The 19,554-nt window shown below is 43.1% G+C and overlaps 1 protein-coding gene across 1 annotated transcript in view; it reads left to right on the top strand.

Annotated features, from left to right (window-relative positions):
• Positions 1-2,561: 2,561 nt before the first annotated feature.
• The window catches only part of AMACR (alpha-methylacyl-CoA racemase), a 29,529-nt gene continuing 12,536 nt past the window's right edge, over positions 2,562-19,554 (top strand). Inside the window, exons 1-4 of the mRNA XM_039545786.1 lie at positions 2,562-2,905; positions 9,695-9,838; positions 11,504-11,664; positions 17,800-17,986. Of these exons, the coding sequence (XP_039401720.1) occupies positions 2,656-2,905; positions 9,695-9,838; positions 11,504-11,664; positions 17,800-17,986 (742 nt within the window). The 5' untranslated portion in view covers positions 2,562-2,655. The remainder of the gene's footprint in view (positions 2,906-9,694; positions 9,839-11,503; positions 11,665-17,799; positions 17,987-19,554) is intronic.

Genomic DNA, 19,554 nt, shown 5'->3' with positions numbered 1-19,554 from the left:
CTTTTAAAAAACATCTGTTCTGGGATCTGTGCTCTGCTCCACATTTTGCTCCTCAGGTACTAATTAATACAATACTCATAAATACGCAGTGTGTGTTTGTGGTATGATTTGTTACACCTTTTCCATAAGGGAAAATACTCCAAGGAGGAAAAGTTTCTCCAGGGGTGGAGCATAGAGGTGGCTAACCTGGCATCTGATTTTGAGCAGCCAGACTCCAGGGCTATTATAGGGGCTCGACAGGGACCCATTCATTTTGAAGCAGTGTTTTGACAATAAGTCCCAAGAATGTGTCTTTTTGTAATGAATTGAGCCAAGCATTGTTTACTTGCCACCTTGAATAACCCCGGTAATGATTCCTGCCTGAGCGCTAACTGTGGGCTGCATATGTATGAATTTCTGTTGCAAGCACCCTGTGCTGGCCCTGCCAGGGCTAGAGTGCATGAAGAGTTCTGTTGTGCACTTTGACATACTCCTGCTCTCTGTAACTTTTAGTGCATTGTAGTATGGGCCATGCAGGAAGTCAGTGTGCATGCCAGCACCCTGTGAAGAGTAAGTCAAACCCTGGATGCTCTGCACTAACTCGCCACGTAGCAAGCCCTCTGTCTCTAGGCCATCTATAAAATGGGGATGATACAGTATTTCCAAAGCTTGTGATTAGCTAGGTCAGTGGTTTTCAAACTTTTTTTCTGGTGACCCAGTTGAAGAAAATTGGTGATGCCCATGATCGAAACGGAGCTCAGGTTTGGGGTGTGGGAGGGGCTCAGGGCTGGGGATTGGGGTGCAGGGGTGAGGGCTGCGGGACAGGGATGAGGGTTTTGGGGTGCAGGAAGGGGCTCTGGGTTTCGGGGGGGTGGCTCAGGGCTGGGGTAGGGGATTAGGGCACGGGTTTACCTCGGGCGGCTCCCAGTCAGCGGTGGTGCTAAGGCAGGCTTCCTGCCTGTCCTGGCACTGTGGACCATGCTACGCCCCAGAAGTGGCCAGCAGCAGGTCCGGCTCCTAGACGGAGGTGCGCAAGCAGCTATGCGTGGCTCTCGCCCGCAGGCACCCCCACACAGCTTCCATTGGCTGGTTTCCGGCCAATGGGAGCGTGGAGCTCATGCTCGGGGTGGGGGTAGCACACGGAGCCTTGTGGCTGCCTCGCCTAGGAGCTGGACCTGCTGCTGGCCGCTTCCGGGGCTCAGCGCGGTGTCAGAACAGGTAGGGACTAGCCTGCCTTAGCTGGATAGCACCGCCAATGGGACTTTTAACGGCCCAGTCAGCGGTGCTGACCACAGGCACCATGACCCAGTGCCTTAGATTCTGTGACCTAGTACTGGGTTGCGACCCACAGTTTGAAAACCACTGATCTAGGTCATGTAAACCTATCTATGATTACATGAGAATCTTGGCCTTTTTAAAAAAAAGTTTTAGTCCTCATTACTATAGAAAAAAAAAATCCTGGCTCACCACTTACCCCAAAAGCTCAGAACCGAAAGAACTCAACACTTATCTTTCTAAAAACTCCCATGGGTGAGGGAGCTCCATGTTCTCAATCCTGTAATGGGCCTATCTTGGGTCATAGGACCGACCGCACAGTCGCTACAGACACAAAAGAATGAGAGTGGCTCAGATTTAAAAATGGTATTAAACCTAATGTTAAATTATATAATAAACGGGTTAAGAAAAGAGTCTGTGTACATCTGGGTGTAGTGCTTAGATTATCCAAAAGTACAAAATCTGGTTTAAAGGTCATAAAATACATAAAATACTACATCATGGGGGGAACCACGGAAGCAGCTTCAATAGAAAGGGGCCCTGATCCCCGGAGCCCCGTATCTCTCATTGTGTGCTGTCGCTCCCCTTTCTGCTGAGTGTCCCCATTTCCCCCATCCCCGAGCTGAGGGGCCCCATTCCCCCAATCCCTGTGCCGAGTGTCCCCATTCCCACCCCTCCCCATATCCCTGTGCCGAGTGTCCCCATTCCCACCCCTCCCCAATCCCTGTGCTGAGTGTCCCCATTCCCACCCCTCCCCCATCCCTGTGCTGTGTCCCCATTCCCACCCCTGCCCCATCCCTGTGCTGAGTGTCCCCCTTACCACCCCTCCCCATCCCTGTGCCGAGTGTCCCCATTCCCTGTGCCGATTGCCCCATTCCCACCCCTCCCCATCCCTGTGCCGGGTGTCCCCATTCCCACCCCTCCCCATCCCTGTGCCGGGTGTCCCCTTCCCACCCCTCCCCATCCCTGTGCCGGGTGTCCCCATTCCCACCCCTCCCATCCCTGTGCCGAGTGTCCCCTTCCCACCCCTCCCCGCTCCCTGTGCCGTGTCCCCATTCCCACCCCCTCCCCATCCCTGTGCCGAGTGTCCCCATTCCCACCCCTCCCCCCGCACCCGGTGCCGAGTGTCCCCATTCCCACCCCTCCCCCCGCTCCCTGTGCCGGGTGTCCCCCTTCCCACCCCTCCCCCCATCCCTGTGCCGGGTGTCCCCCGTCCCACCCCACCCCCCAACCCGGTGCCGAGTGTCCCCATTCCCTGTGCTGAGTGTCCCCCCGCTGAGGGCTCCCTGGCTGGGGGAGGGGCCCACGCGGGCGCGGGAGGAGGCCGTTGCCCGCCGGGTTTCTGGCCGGGCCGCTCGATGTTTCGGCGCTCGCCAGGAGGCCGCGGGGCGAGGCGCCGCCATGGCCCTGAGCGGGGTGCGCGTGCTGGAGCTGGCGGGCCTGGCGCCCTCCCCGCTCTGCGGCATGATCCTGGCCGACTTCGGGGCGCAGGTGGTGCGGGTGGATCGCTGCCCGCGCTCGGCCATGAACACCGACGTGCAGGGCCGGGGCAAGCGCTCCCTGGCGCTCGACCTGAAGCGGGGCCCCGGGGCGGCGGCGCTGAGGAGGCTCTGCCTGCGGGCGGACGTGCTGGTGGAGCCCTTCCGCCACGGTGAGGGGCCGGCCCGGACCTGGGCCCGGGCGCCGCAGGGTCTGAGGGGAGGGCACCTGGGTGCAGGGCTTGGGGGGGTGTCACTGGTGGGAGGCTCCCTGGGTGCAGGGTTTGGGGGGAGGGGTTCAGGTGCTGCTGGGGGAGGGCACCTGGGTGCAGAGCTTGGGGGGGTGTCACTGGTGGGAGGATTCCTGGGTGCAGGGTTTGGGGGGAGGGGTTCAGGTGCTGCTGGGGGAGGGCACCTGGGTGCAGGGCTTGGGGGGGTGTCACTGGTGGGAGGCTCCCTGGGTGCAGGGTTTGGGGGGAGGGGTTCGGGTGCTGCTGGGGGAGGGCACCTGGGTGCAGGGCTTGAGGGGGGGAAGGCTGTGGGTGCCATGGGTGGGAGGATCACTGGGTGCAGGGCTAGGGGGAGGGAGGGGGTATGAGTGCCACTAATGGGAGGATCCCTGGGGGCAGGGTTTGGGGGGAGGAGTACGGGTGCCGCTGGTGGGAGGGGTACTGCTGACTGGATTGTAGTAGGATGCAAAGCTTGGGTGTGTCTGGTGGATCAGAGATGGGGGTGCTGTGCCAGGGAAGAGATTCTGGGGGTGCTCTGCTGGGGAGAAGAGGCAGAATGGGGGCTTGGTGCCGGGGTAAAGTTGAGGAATGTGCTGCTATAGAGGGGGAAAGACAGGTGAATAGAGGGCAGTAGTCAGATAGTGTTGCCCCACTTGGGAGATCAGATCTGCTGTCAGGGAATGACAGCTCTCACCTGGCTGGATGCAAAATAGTGTGGTTGGTGCAAATGCCATGGGGCAAACCCAGATTTATGGGACACAGCAACCTACAGAAGAGAGCTTAAGGTTAAAGTATCCTATCCAAACAATGGCCCATTAAGCCTCAAACAACAATTGTCCAGGAGCCCATGGATGACCCCAATGGATGTATTGTGGCATGCTTCGGCCTTGACCCTGCAAAGACATGCTTACATTTTTCAATGGCTTAAACACTTGTACTCCCAGTGTGTACAGTTTATCAAGCGTGTAAGGCTTTATATGTCTGGGGCATTCGTTTTTAATATGGAGGTGCTATTCCTGTGGAGACAACTGGTCCAGCATGCTCTGTTCTTTCCTAAGCCCTTGATCCACAAATATGGCAAGTTTTAGCAGGAGTCTCAGCTTCAAGTTGCAGATCACATGCTGATTTGTTCCCTTAGGGCTGCAACTCTGTATTAAAGATTAAGGATTCACTGAAGTATTCATGTGTTGTGTTCTGGCCATATCAGATTTAGGACTAAAGGATCACTATATCATTTTAAACATCAATTATTGCAAATAAGCACATTTATCTGTGTTAGTGATAACACTTGTGAGCATTAAAACTGGGAACTTCATAATTCTGGTGTGCTTTTTCTCTATGTATTCCTGGGTTTTGATGTGTTGTGTGTGTTTTCCCCCCCTCATAGACTGTACAATGGAAATCAATAAATCCAATTTCATTTTAATTTGCAGTTTCACATTTTCTGTGTTGAAATATTTGGGTTTCCGTGGGATTGTTTGGTTAAAAGTGACACATTCTATTGGAATCTTACAGTTAATATAATGGAAATTTCTATTGCTCTTTGGTTTTGTAAAAACGTTGTTACAAAATTTAAATATGGGTGCAAGTATGAGTTGAGACTAGTGTCTCATTAAGGGTAAAATTCCATCTTCCTTGTAATTCTGTAGCTAGATAATGCATCCCATGGAGCTGATCCTGAAATTAGCTCAGCGCTGGTTTGGATTTTCAGGCATAGAAGCCAGTCATAGGATTTGGGCCCAAGTGATACGGGGAGATTTCAAATAGCACAAAGAGCAGTTAGGCATCCAAATCCCATTGGCTTGCAGTTAGTTTCTTTGTGAAATCTGCTGGAGTTGGGCTTTTGAAAATCTGTCTGTCATGGTAAGGGCAAGCAAATAAATGTTGTGCCTTGTCTAGCAAATTTTCACAACAATTTTGTGAGGCTGTATTATAACTTTGGTGGTAGTAAAGGGGTCTATAAATAGGGTGTTTTTGACTTCATAATAGGTCTCCATGTTGAAAGTACTTCACCAATCTTAGTTCTGTCAGTGTTAACTCAGGATTGTAATTTCCAGATTAAGATTTGGAAACTTTGATCCTTCGACAGCATTTATGCAGATGCAAAGCTTCCTCAGTATGGTTTCATGTGGGTGGATCCAATTTCTAGTTATAATATACAGTCATGGAACCTTAACATTTCATTTTTGCAGGAAGGGGGTGGATTTCATTTTGTCTGTTTAGGAATTTGCGCTTATTCAATGGAGTTCACCTTTCAGGTCAGGTGGAAATTTGAAGATCCAGATCTGTATAATTATATATACAGCTCTACGCGACCCGATATAACACGAATTCGGATATAACACGGTAAAGCAGTGCTCCGGGGGGGGCGGGGCTGCACACTCCAGTGGATCAAAGCAAGTTCGATATAACGCGGTTTCACCTATAATGTGGTAAGATTTTTTGGCTCCCGAGGACAGTGTTATATCGAGGTAGAGGTGTATTATTAAATACATATATACATACCAGCAAATCTCTCTGCTTCTCTGCCTAGCCATTATCAATTGACACTTTCCAGTCAGTGTCATGCTAGAATTGGGTCTTCAAGGAGATGAAGGATGATAGGGTTGTGATTTTATAGATTACAAGTAATTTGGGAAATTGCCATTCATAAAATGTGATGTGGAAGAAGGTATGAAAGCAATTTTAAGAATTAAGAACCCAGTATTTCTCCTTTCCCCTCCATATCAGATCATGTTGCTCTGCAGTGTCAGCACTTTTTATCAGACATAGTTCTGACCAAAGTTTAGCTGTAATTTGCTAAACACAGATAAAAGTCCATTTTACAAATTATACACAGCTTGAACATTTCACCTGGAAAAAACAAACACACAAAAACAAGACACTTTTTTGGGGGAGAGGGGGGCGCTAAAAGGAGGGAAAATTTTCAAAATGTGAATTTACACAGTTTTTCATCCCTGTACGTTAAAACTGACCAAACCAACATTTATTTAATTTTGCAAAAGTTTTTTGAGCTTGAACCTACAGAAGAAACTTTTTTTTGTACAGGTTCTGCAAATCATTTGCTAAGTGTATAATTGCCCCAGTTTGCTCTTGATTTATGATAGATAAAATGTAATAGTAGTAGATGGCTAGGCTAGCGTAAGGATAAAATGGAGTGTCTTATGCCAGAACTGAAGGAAAGAGGGGAATTGGGCAGGTAACCAAGGAAAATGTCATTGAGCTATATTCTGATAAGAGACTGAAGCAGTCCTGAGAAAGTCCAAAGGTTCAGCCTTGTAAAGATTGGGGAGTATATTAGCAAGAAGTTTGCCTCTTTCTTTTTACTGTGGTGTGTGACCTCCTGGAAGCTGTTTCTTTGATTCAGCTATGTTAAGAACATAAGAACGGCCATACTGGGTCAGACCAAAGGTCCATCCAGCCCAGTATCCTGTCTACCGACAGTGGCCAATGCCAGGTGCCCCAGAGGGAGTGAACCTAACAGGTAATGATCAAGTGATCTCTCTCCTGCCATCCATCTCCACCCTCTGACAAACAGAGGCTAGGGACACCATTCCTTATCTATCTTGGCTAATAGCCATTAATGGACTTAACCTCCATGCATTTATCTAGTTCTCTTTTAAACCCTGTTATAGTCCTAGCCTTCACAACCTCCTCAGGCAAGGAGTTCCACAGGTTGACTGTGTGCTGTGTGAAGAAGAACTTCCTTTTATTTATTTTAAACCTGCTTCCCATTAATTTCATTTGGTGGCCTCTAGTTCTTATATTATGAGAACAAGTAAATAACTTTTCCTTATTCACTTTCTCCACACCACTCATGATTTTATATACCTCTATCTTTAGTTGCCCTTTTCTGAACTTTTTCTAATGCCAATATATCTTTTTTGAGATGAGGAGACCGCATCTGTATGCAGTATTCAAGATGTGGGCGTACCATGGATTTATATAAGGGCAAAAAGATATTCTCTATCCCTTTTTTAATGATTCCTAACATCCTGTTTGCTTTTTTGACTGCCGCTGCACACTGCTATGCTTCAGAGAACTATCCACGATGACTCCAAGGTCTCTTTCCTCATTAGTTGTAGCTAAATTAGCCCCCATCATATTGTTTGTATAGTTGGAGTTATTTTTTACAATGTGCATTACTTTACATTTATCCACATTAAATTTCATTTGCCATTTTGTTGCCCAATCACTTAGTTTTGTGAGATCTTTTTGAAGTTCTTCATAGTCTGCTTTGTTCTTAACGATCTTGAGTAGTTTAGTATCATCTGCAAACTTTGTCACCTCACTGTTTACCCCTTCTCCAGATCATTTATGAATAAGTTGAAGAGGATTGGTCCTAGGACTGACCCTTGGGGAACACACTAGTTACCCCTCTCCATTCTGAAAATTTACCTTTTATTCCTACCCTTTGTTCCCTGTCTTTTAACCAGTTCTCAATCCATGAAAGGATCTTCCCTCTTATCCCATGACAACTTATTTTACATACGAGCCTTTGGTGAGAGACCTTGTCAAAGGCTTTCTGGAAATCTACTGTATATACTCGATCATAAGCTGGTTCGTTTATAAGCCAACCCCCACAAGATGGATAAGCCAACCTGTAATTCAGGGGTCAGCAAACTTTGGCTCCCAGGCCATCAGGATAAGCCGCTGGCGAGCCGAGATGGTTTATTTACCTCGCATCCGCAGGAATGGAGGTAAACCTAAGTAAACAAAGCGTCCCGGTGCGCCAGCTGCTTACCCTGATGGGCCGGGACAGCAACTGGTGGGGAAAGTTTTTTGGGGGGAGAAGCTGGGGGTCAGGGGAGTAACCCCTGTGACCACCCCCCACTTGACCCCAGCCTTTGCCCAGGGCCCCCCACACTCTCCCCATCCCATCCCTTCCCACCTTATCGGGGGAGGGCCAGAGCAGGATGTCTCTGGCATGGTTGGAGCTTCTCTGTCAGGCTGAGCAGCGTCGCTGCAGCCTGCTCTGGCAGGCCAGACTGGGCGGCGCGGCCACAGCATGTTCCAGTGGGCTGGGCCTGGTGGCATGGCTGCAGCCTGCTCCGGCGGGCCGGGTGGCTCGGCCACAGCCTGCTCTGGGGGGCGGGGCCGAGCGGCACGGCTGCAGCTGCTTCGGAGGCTGGGGGGAGAGCAGCGTGGCCAGAAGTGGAGAGACTCTGGCCCCGCCTCTTCCCTTCTGGCTCTGCTGCATGTGCTGCCTCTCCTTGCTCCCTCTGTTGGGGGGAGGGGCTGTGTCCCACCTCTCCCTCTCTATACCCGTTCATAAGCCGACCCCCTTCTCTGGTGCTTCCCTTTTTTACTAAAAAAAATTCAGCTTATGAACAAGTATTTACGGTAAGTACACTATGTCCACTGGATCCCCCTTGTCCACATGTTTGTTGACCCCTTCAAAGAACTCTAATAGATTAGTAAGACATGATTTCCCTTTACAGAAACCATGTTGACTTTTGCCCAACAAGTTATGTTCTTCTATGTGTCTGACAATTTTATTCTTTACTATTGTTTCAACTAATTTTCTTGGTACTGATGTTAGACTTACTGGTCTGAAATTGCCGGGATCACCTCTAGAGCCCTTTTTAAATATTGGCATTACATTAGCTATCTTCCAGTCATTGGGTACAGAAGTCGATTTAAAGGACAGGTTACAAACCATAGTTAATAGTGCCACAATTTCATATTTGAATTCTTTCAGGACTCTTGGGTGAATGCCATCTGGTCCCCGTGACTTGTTACTGTTAAGTTTATCATTTAATTCCAAAACCTCCTCTAGTGATACTTCAATCTGTGACAATTCCTCAGATTTGTCACCTATAAATGACCGCTCAGGTTTGGGAATCTCCCTAACATCCTCAGCCATGAAGACTGAAGCAAAGAATTCGTTTAGTTTCTCCGCAATGACTTTATTGTCTTCATGTGCTCCTTTTGTATCTCAATCGTCCAGGGGCCCTACTGGTTGTTTAGCAGGCTGCCTGCTTCTGATGTACTTAAACATTTTGTTATTACCTTTTGAGTTTTTGGCCAGCCGTTCTTCAAACTCCTTTTTGGCATTTCTTATTACATTTTTACACTTAATTTGGCAGTGTTTATGCTCCTTTCTATTTACCTCACTAGGATTTGACTTTCACTTTTTAAAATATGCCTTTTTATCTCTCACTGCTTCTTTTACATGGTTGTTAAGCCATGTTGGCTCTTTTTTAGTTCTTTTACTGTGTTTTTTAATTTGGGGTATACATTTAAGTTGAGCCTCTATTGTGGTGTCTTTGAAAAGTGTCCATGCAGCTTGCAGGGATTTCACTCTAGTCACTGTACCTTTTAATTTCTGTTTAACTAACCCCCTCATTTTTGCATAGTTCCCCTTAATGAAATTAAATGCCACAGTATGTTCAGTGGTCCACAGCTGAGGAAATTGGTCAGAATGGTCCTGAGGGGTCTGAAATTGGGGAGAAACAAAGTGCATTTAAACTACTTTCACACTACGTTTATATTTGGCGCATTCAACATATAAAATAAATTTAGTACAATTTGTAAAATATTGGCAGTTCATGTTATAATATGGCTATTGTACTTGAGGCTTCTTTTAACTTAATCATCATGTTAGCTGTAATTCAAGTTCATAATGACTAATACATTTTACAGTTTTTTATTTCAAATCAAGTTTGTTTTGAATCTAGATCAAAAGCAAAAGTTTGGCCTGGGATTAAACATTTTATTTTACTGTTAAAGGTGTCATGGAAAAACTTGGTCTTGGTCCAAAGGTCCTTCTACAGGAAAATCCAAAACTTATCTATGCTAGACTTACTGGATTTGGCCAGTCAGGAAGATATGCAAAGTCTGCAGGTCATGACATCAATTATTTGGCTTTGTCAGGTAAGCTGTAAAAATTCCTATTAGATTAACTTTATTTTTGCTTTAATTAAGAATTGTATTAGCAGGTATTTTGTGTACATGGCTTAAATTACCCAAGTATTGTTTTCTTCAGGTAAAAGAGTATAAAAGAAGAAAAAACTAGATAAAGTATTTTCTTTTTTTTAAAGATAAATATAATTTCCATGATAGTCTTTAGTTTTATCTTTTCATTTTGGGCCTGATCCCCCAACCTTTACAGACCTGGGCAAGCCTTGCACGGTTAGTCCCATGAAACTACAAATCAATAGGTTTACATGTGAGAGACTGGATTAGTGAAGTAAGTGAAAGCTGCAGGATCCAGGCCCTTTGTGAGCTCTCTCTTGCCGGAGTGCTGTACATATCCTTATGTTGAATGCCAGCCCAGAGGAAAGTAGCTAACAAAGTGATGTTATTGACTTCAGTATTGCTGGACCGTGGAACAAAGTCCATGCTGCCTGCTAAAATAATTTTCTTCTTCCTAAATCCAGTTTAATAAGTACCATTTTGTGTGGTTCTTGGCAGCTGTTACTGTAACTTGGACAGCCTATTGCAAGAAGAAAACCTCAGCTAGGAACACCTGTATTTTTACACACTTCTTTTTTTTGGGGGGGGGGGGGAAATGTAAACTATGCTTTTGCATCAATTAACTCTTTTTTCAACAAATCAAGTTTTATCAGAGTTTGTTGGCAAAAATATCAGACAAGTATATGGAATGTTTACAGATCTAGCAGTACGCTTCTTATGTGACCCTGAGTTAGTATTTCTCAAACTGCTTTTGCCAGAACATCCCAAAGTAAATGATAATCCTAGTTTTTGGCAAACTGTTTATTTTCTAAAATAAAACCAATCTACCTGAAATCTCAGAGGCATGCCAGATAGATTATTTCTGCCAAGTTTAAGGCAAATTAGACAAGGTGTTTGGGAATGTGACTGCTCAGAAAATGAGGTGATCTCATGTTTTGGAAATTTTCCTTATGGTTTTTGGTTTGCTGTAGCCCCAAAATGACTTGTCCTGGAAAGTCCAAATTAGATTTAATATGTTCACCTACTGGTGCTTATGACACCAATTCGACTGTTGAATGGCAGATTTTAGTTATTGAAAAGCTTTCTGTGTGCATCCTAAGCTTGGTGGAGTTCTTAACACCATGTGTCAGCTTGTGTGCACTTTAGAAAACATACATTGGTGTGTGAGTTAACTAAACAGTACATCAGTGCCAGGCAGTGTTTTAGGATGCATTGAATTTGTATGCTGCTTAGGAGGAATGTGGCTCTGCTGCAGGGCTGATAAACTCTATGTTGCCCCATTGGCAGGAGGAGGGGAAAGAGAGTGGTTATGGGGGAAACTAGAGAGCAAAATGAAGGTAAGGGGGCTATTTAGCGGAGCAAAGAGGGCTAGCAATCTAGAAGCCCCCACCCAAATAAAAACAATGGCCAGATCCTTCAGCCCTTTTTTGTCACTCCTGCAGTGTAAAGGGGCCATAATGTTGTCTTAAACCGCTAGTTGAGGATTCTCTTGGCGTGTAGGGGATTCTATAGTTACCTTGGTTAAGGTATATAAATTGAAGAAACTTAAGTTTTCATTTTTCTAACATTAATGTTCATACACTTTATGATTAAATTTCTGTGGTTTTTTGCACTGTTTTTCAGGTGTGCTGTCGAAACTTGGTAGAAAAGATGAAAATCCTTATGCACCAGTAAATCTTCTGGCTGATTTTGCTGGTGGAGGTGTCATGTGTGCAATGGGTATAATTATGGCCCTCTATGAACGTACAAAATCTGGCAAAGGGCAGGTTATTGATGCAAGTATGGTAAGTTTTTGAAATTTGTTTATTTTTAGTTTTTTTGTTTTTAAACTCTAAGGCTGCAAAAGGGAAAAAGGATGAAGTTGTTGGTAAGGCATAGCACTGGGAGCTAGGGAAAGGAAAAGTTAAGCCACCTTATGGGACAGCTTTACTCCTTCACCCACAGGCAAATATCTTATCACACCTAGCCACTGCCCTAACTCCTTTACACCACAAAAAATAGACCACAACCTTACCTCTGCCCCCTGTGAATGCCAGTGTCTGACACACTCTTTAACAAACTACCTCCTCTCAATGCGATTATTTGAAGATGTATGATGTGGTAGTTCGATGTGTTGGAAGGTGATATACAATGAGAAGATTTTATGCCTCACATGCACCCAAAATGATGCATAATGGCAAAAAATGACCCTTAATCTTTAAAATTACTTTTTAAAAAGTCTGCTTGTTGCACCAAATCTATCAAAGTTTTATCTGTCTGCCAATTTTTGTTTAGATAGACAATTTCTTTTGAAAATATATCAGTTAACAAAAACAAAAAATAAGTCAGACTGCCATGGATGAATTTCAACAACAGATCAGTTTCAAACACTATTTTAAAAAAAAATTATGAGAAGAAATCAAACAAAATCTACATAGAAAATTCAGAGGACTTAAAAATGAACACTGAAATTTCTCACTGAAAGGAGAGAAAAAATCAAAAATGTATGTCCCACTTTAAACCCCTTACAGAAGATAACCTTAGCCATGGAGCCACAATTGGTCCCTCCATAATAGTGTTTTCAAATTAATTTTTTCCTTTTTTAAAAAGGAACACAGTACAATTTAGGTTTAATACTTGACCTTTCTTAAAAATATTGTAAAACAATGGGTAGTGTCATTTGCACATTTCATTATGTTCCATTCACTTGAACAGACATTACATAGGAAAGTGCTGATGGAACACATACATCATCATCAGCAGCAGCAGCAAAGACAGTTAAATAATAAGCTGAGACAGATGAGTCTGATTCCACTTCCAACTCTGACTCATGGAAAGAGATTTTTCTTTTTTTAAACCTATCTAATACCACGACCTATCAATATTTGAACTGTCACTTCATTTTAACCTACTTTTGTTTAATGGGCACATTACTTATGTTGTTATACAGACATTTGCATCACATTCAGAACTCTTTCAAGTGGTGGGATTTTCTTAAGGAGGAAAAGAGGAAATAGTTTTTTAACCTCCTCCCATGTCCTCACAATGACTTTTCATAGCGTTTCAGTCTTTCATAGATTAGTTTGCCTTTGTCATGTCTATGCCAAAAGGAAGCCTTGTTCTCAGCTTCCTGCCAAGCGGCCTTTTTCAAAAGTCATTTAACAATTTTCACACTGTTCTCTACAAAACCGTTGGATTGAGAATACCTGGGATTTGAAGTTATGTACTTAAACCCATACCCTCAAGCAAATGTTTTAAATTCATGTCCATCAAAGTGCTGACCATTATCAGGGATTCCATGCCTGGACAATATGGATTTTACGCACATTAAAATATATTCTGATGTACTAGTTTCTAATATAACAATCTCTAGTTAATGAGAATAATAATCCAAAATCAAAACATAGTCTTTAGCTACATATGTAAATAAATCCACACTAACTTTAGACCATGCCCATAACTGTTCCTTGTTTATCAATATAGGTTCTTTTCTCTGTTTAGGTTGGTATTTTAGACATGTTTAATACATTTTTATTTTTTTTATTCATTTACAAATGAATATCTCATTATAGCCAATAAAGTATCTCTCTGGCTCTGCATTTACATTTCTCCGTGCCCATCTGTCCTTCATGTATTCTTGTGAGCTTGTTAGCTTTTTATATCTTGGGCACTACTATTCTGTTTCCTGTAAACAATATGCTATGAGTAACAGACAGTTCTGCTTTGAACTGGAAGTATGGACTTGGTATGTAATGTCCTGGCCACCCTGTGGAAATAGCTTTAATTACCTCTGTAAAGACTCATCATTAGCTGTAGCCTCAGCAAATTCATTCCACTTTCTGAGACAAGAAAATTCTTTTTTTTAATCAGGTTGACATGCACTATGCCTGACTCCACCTCTCTTTCTACTATAGTTTTATCAAATGTTCTGGACAACGTGTCCACTACCACCAACTTTTTTTCCTGGTGTATATACAATTGTTAAATCATACAATTGGAGCTGGAAAAACAGTCATCATACTGTTGGAGAAATGTCAACTAACCCCTTCTTTGCAATTGATATCGTAGGCTTATTGTCTGTTTCTGCAGCAGTTGGTCTTCCATAAATGAACACATGGAATATTTTACAACCGTGCATTAGGGCTAAAGTTTCTTTTCTGTTTGGGCATAGTGGCATTCTTCTTCTGTAAGAGCCCTGGATGCATTTACCACTGGTCTTCAAAGCTAGTCATATTTTTGTAGTCATGTTGCCCCTATGCCTTCTTTGGAGGCATCAGTGGACAAGCTGGTCAGTCTCCTGTGGTCACAATACAGTGGAGTCACATCATAGGTGCATTTAACTTACGCAATTTTAACTATACGCGCTCGGCAAAAGAAAACAAAAAAAGAGAAAAATAACAATTTAAATACTGTACCTGTAGTGCGGATGATTCCGCCTGCCATTCCACTCAGTGAGTGTTTGACTATATGCGATTTTCGCCTTATGCACTGACTTCAGAATCTAACCCCCCGCATAAGATGTGACTCCCCTGTACCTTAGCACAGGCGATTTCTGAATCCATTGTTTCAGGTTGCCAAACATTTTGTCCAGTTTAGCGTCCCTTGTCCATTGACTATTCTTTTGCGTGAGTGCATGGAGGTTGCTGGTTTGTGCAGCCAAATTAGGTGTAAATTTACCAACAAAATTAACAATTCCTATGAATCCCTGTACTTTCTTCTTCTTTTCTGGGTGTGGAATATTTGTTATAGCTTGTGTTCTGCTAGGATCAATAAAGTTAACTTTTCTCCTAAATAGGTTATTTCTCTGAGCCTGAATTTACATTTTTATTTGCTTAGCTTCAGACCTATTGCTCTACTCCGTCCACTGTTTTCTCTAACCTGTAATTATGTTCCTCTGTTGCGTCGCCCCAGAGGAAAATGTCACCTATTTGCCTTTTGTGCCTTCAGTTTCTTCAAATATTTGCTGCACAGTTCTATGAAAGATGTCTGGAGCAGATTTTAGACAAAACAGGAATCTGCGAAAGCAATATCTTCCTTATGGTGTAATAAAAGTACATAATTTGGAGCTCTTCTCATCTAAGGGAATCTGCCAGGATTATGCATGTAATATAATAAAATACTTTGTACCAGCCATATCCCCCCTAATGTCTTCCCTGATATATAACTGAAAGTGTTCTCTTTTGATATAGATGTTATGCTTCCTTAGGATTCAAGCATAACCTCAGTGTTCCATTCTTCCCCCACCCCCACCCCGCTATTTGCTAGCAAGTGCACCTATTCTGTAGGCTCTTCCAATTACATTGTTTGTTACTAAATGATCACGGTCTTGAGATTTTTTCCCTCAAACTTAGAGGAATATTTCTAGGGGTTTGTATGATAGGACAATTTGGTTCTGGCAGTTCAATTCTATATTCAGTTGCAAATTTTCCTATGCCCTCAAAAACATCCTGATACTGTTCCTCTGTCCTTTATCTCCTCCACCATGTGCACTCTGGATCAGCCCAAGGGGTTGGCATGTCTTTAAACCCACTAAAGATACTTTATTTCTTTTAACAGTTACAAAGGATATATATTCTTTTTGATCTTTTACCTTCACTTCTAGTACTCACGTACATTTAGTTGGAAAGAGTTCTCCATTATAAGCTTTCAGTTTAACCTGTTCGTTGCCATGTTCCCTGTTTTTTTCTTTAACCTTTTAACGCTAATATCTGAAAAAACAATTACCTGAGTTCCAGTGTCCAATTTGTAGGTTATTTAGAGTCCCCTTAGTCTCTAAAAAAATTGTCCATTCATGTGTTCCTTCCTCTTCAGATACAGTTTCTAGCTAGAACTCTTCTGTTCTGCTGTTTTTGCTCTCATCCTGGACTATGGCATCAGCATGCATGCTTTGCTTCCTCTTCTGCAGTTATTGATCCTGACTGCAGACGTAGGTAAAATGATTATATTTCTTACAAATATTACAGCACTTACCAAAAGCTGGGCATCGTTGAGGCCTGTGTTTGTGTCCATATCTTGTGCAGTCCTTGAAGCTGCCCCTTGCAAATTCTTGTGCTTTACTTTTTTCATGCTTCTGGTTTTTTGCTCTGTACCGAGTGACTACTTGCCAGTTTTTTCTCTCTCTTGTTACTATATTCAGAGTGGCAGTGGCCTGTTTTCCTTCAATTTTTTTTTATTCTGTTCAGAGTGATATCATCTGCCTGACACAGTCTTACTGCTTTATCCAAAGTGAGAGTCAGATCTTCCCATAGCCTTTTTTGCAGCTTTGGATCTATGATTCTAATTACAGTTTGATCCCTTATAACTAAGGCTTTGTTTTAGTCACGGGTATTTTTAGTAAAAGTCATGGACAGGTCATAGGCAGTAAACAAAAATTCACATCCCGTGACCTGTCCATGACTTCTACTATACACCCCTAACTAAATCTGGTGGTAGGTTGGGGGGGGCAGCCTGAGGGCACCATGGGTGCTTGGGGGGGTCAGACCGGGACCCCCACTGGTGCTCGGAGAGGTCGGGGCTGGCAGGCTGCCCTGGGCCAGGCTCACCGGCTGCGCAGAAGTAACAGAGGTCACGGAATTTGTGACCTCCATGACAAACTCGCAGCCTTACTTATAACTGAATCTGTTAATCCACAGTTGCAGGTTTGGCTCATTAGCTTCCATTCTGTTAGAAATTCTTCAAATTCTCTTTCCTTTTGTCTTCTAACATAAAACATGTACCTTTCAAATGTTACTCTTTTTAGGTATGCAATATTCTTCAAATTTCTGCACAGTTGTGCCATAACTCACTCTCTTGGCCTGATCTAATGCATGCCTTCAACTCCTGTGGCTCAGGTCCTGCAGTGTTTAAGAAGATTGCTGTTTTCTGCTGGTTTTCTTTCCCACCAAAGCTAGCTGCTTGCTTGCATGCATATATATATATATATAATCTGTTTGAATCTCAACCAGGAGTCTGCTGTATTACCTGAGACTTTCAATTCTTTGGGGACTTTTTGTTTGTTTATCTCCGAGGTGACTCCTTCACCGCAGTCCTCTCTTTTTTGTCCTTCCTTCTACTCTTATACCATGTGGTGTTTGTGGATTCGTAAGAAGAAGGGATAGTCTAGACTCTTAGAAGTAAGATTTTACTAGAACTAAAACAGAATTACATAAGACAAAGGAGAGCCATGTGCTCCTAGTTACATACCTGGTGAACCTGACTTCAGACTGCTTGGGTTTTCTCTATCATGTGTTCTGCTCTTAAAGGTACAGTGCATACTCCTAACAATTCCCTTGATACCTTTCCATTTCTTTTAGGGTACCTCTTACATAAGTTTAATATGCTCAAAGCCAAACATACCTTTTGGTTTCCTGTAATCAGTGCTTGGAGCTCTCCACCCATATGTCAACACCCTCACCATCTCTGCTACCCTGTAGGGTTCCTAAAGTGCGCTCACCGGTGAGAACAGGGAGCTCCACAGATTAGAGAGAGCTGTGGGAGAATAGTCAGGTTAACACAGTGATCTCTATGTGCATCTCAGTTTTCTGGGTACTGAGAACTAGAGAGAGGTTTTTATCTTTTGACCTCCTTCACGTTTTCTGCAAGCAGTCCTATCTCAGCCAGTTAAGTGCTGAAGCCCTTACTGTCCTGTAGAGCCACTGAGCTTGGCCTGTTACCTTACAACTCATTTCTTTGCTATTTGAACCACTAGGAGCTTGATAAAATAAGAAACTTCATCTGTTCAGTATATTAATATGTCTTATGCCAATCTGATATTATCTTTCAGGGCTCCTGAATCACACATTATTTTAAAGGCAAGATTGCTCTTATGAGAATATTACAATTCAAAATCCTAACCTTAATTGTAAGTTTATGAATACTTGTTTGTGTGGAATTGCCAGCGATTTCACTAGTAACTCTAAAGTTTTGTTGTTGTTGTTTTTGTTTTTAAATAAATCTTTAAGGTAGAAGGAGCAGCATATCTAAGTTCTTTCCTGTGGAAATCACAAAATTTAGGCCTTTGGAATAGACTTCGGGGGGAGAACTTGCTGGACAGCGGAGCACCTTTTTATGAGACCTACAAGACCCTAGATGGGAAATTCATGGCAGTTGGTGCCATTGAGCCCCAATTCTATGAGCAGCTAGTAAAGGGTAAGTAACTTTCAGCAGTTGGTTCATACATGTGCCTTTCCTTAGCCAAGTGTGGTTGAATGAAATGAAGTCATTATCATTTGAGATTTGTTCCATGAAATCCATTATATTTGGCAAGACACCTTCTGAAACCAGTTTTGAATAAACTATTTTTTGTAACATTTGAAGGGGTAAGTCTTTTTAAAATATATATTTTTAATTACAGATTTTCTTCTGGAGATGTGCTACTGTGTTGTTTTGTGACTGAACTACTGAACAATTTCTTTGTAAACCACTATTCTCAAAGGATTATAAATCTGTTTTAAAAACTCATAGTGGATGGAATGCAAGATTTTAGGCTAGACTGCAAATTAAAAAATATCTTTCAATTTTTCAAAGAAATTAATTAAACTATTTTAAAATGTACTTGCAGTGGAGATAGTTCGTAATAGCATTTGACTTTTTAGGTTAAATTGAATTTTTTAAAACAAGTTGGCTATTGTAAAGTAATTTTTACTGCCAGATTTCATAAAGCTTTGTAGTGTCTGACATCATATTGTCACGTTATTAATCTGTCTTGCAAATACTATACGCAAGTTTTTCTAAAAATCCATGATAGGTAAAGTAACAAACTAATAAAAGATGTTTAACAGTAGACTTCACTAGACTTTTCTCTTGTACTTAAAACCTGATGTGCTCCTTGTTTCCCACATCTTGCCCCCATCCCTAGTGACAGACCTTTCCATTCTCTCCAGTCAGAAGACTGGGACTCCTTTAGAATAGAACGTATGTACACTTTACACAGGAAGAGTTGGGGTTTGTGTTCCATTTCCAATATTCAGGTTATGAACTGTGCAAGAATCTGCTTTCAGTTTTATCTAATTTCAGTTTTGTTTTGCAAGTAGAAGAAACACCAAGATAGGAGGTGCATAAGGCAAATGTCTAAATATCTGAGTATAATAAAGCTCTGCTATGTTATGCACAGTGATAAACAACACTGCACCCTTTTTATTTTGAAATACTAGTTTTTATTCATTGTTTTGACTGCTGTAAGCCTGTTTTTGAATAGAGTGTTAAGTATAATTAATTTGAGTGCAGCCGGGATCCCAGTTGGAGTGTGTAACATTTTATTCATTTGGTATAACAACCCCAACATTTGCCTCCAATGCTGCTGACCTGTCATAAGTTTCCCAGCCTTTGTAATTGCAGCATCTCTTCCATGTTCAGAAGAGGCACTTCTCTTGGGAAATAGCTATGTAATGCTGAGTGCAGCCTTATGAAATTCCCTCTCACACCTAGCCCTCTTCTCAGGGGTGGAGCCTCAGGGCCTGATTCCTTTCACGCCAGTGTAAATAAGGAATAACCCCATCAAAAGCAAAGGAGTTACACTGGTGTAAGTAAGAGGAGAACAAGGCACTCAGACTCTGCTTAGCCTGATAGCCAGGGAATGGTGGTGGGGGATGGCCGAGGCATACTCTTTAGGTCCTAACTCAAGCAGATGGTTATTCCCTAGCTGGCTGACCTGAAGAAACGTTACAAAGGGTCATACAGCCAGACAGTAACATCTCCACATTCAGGCAGAACTAAGA

Source organism: Mauremys reevesii, linkage group 6, assembly GCF_016161935.1.
Source record: "Mauremys reevesii isolate NIE-2019 linkage group 6, ASM1616193v1, whole genome shotgun sequence".
NCBI classification, from domain to species: Eukaryota; Metazoa; Chordata; order Testudines; family Geoemydidae; genus Mauremys; species Mauremys reevesii.
Note: the sequence above shows the minus strand (reverse complement) of the source record. Positions and strands in the feature narration are given on the sequence as shown.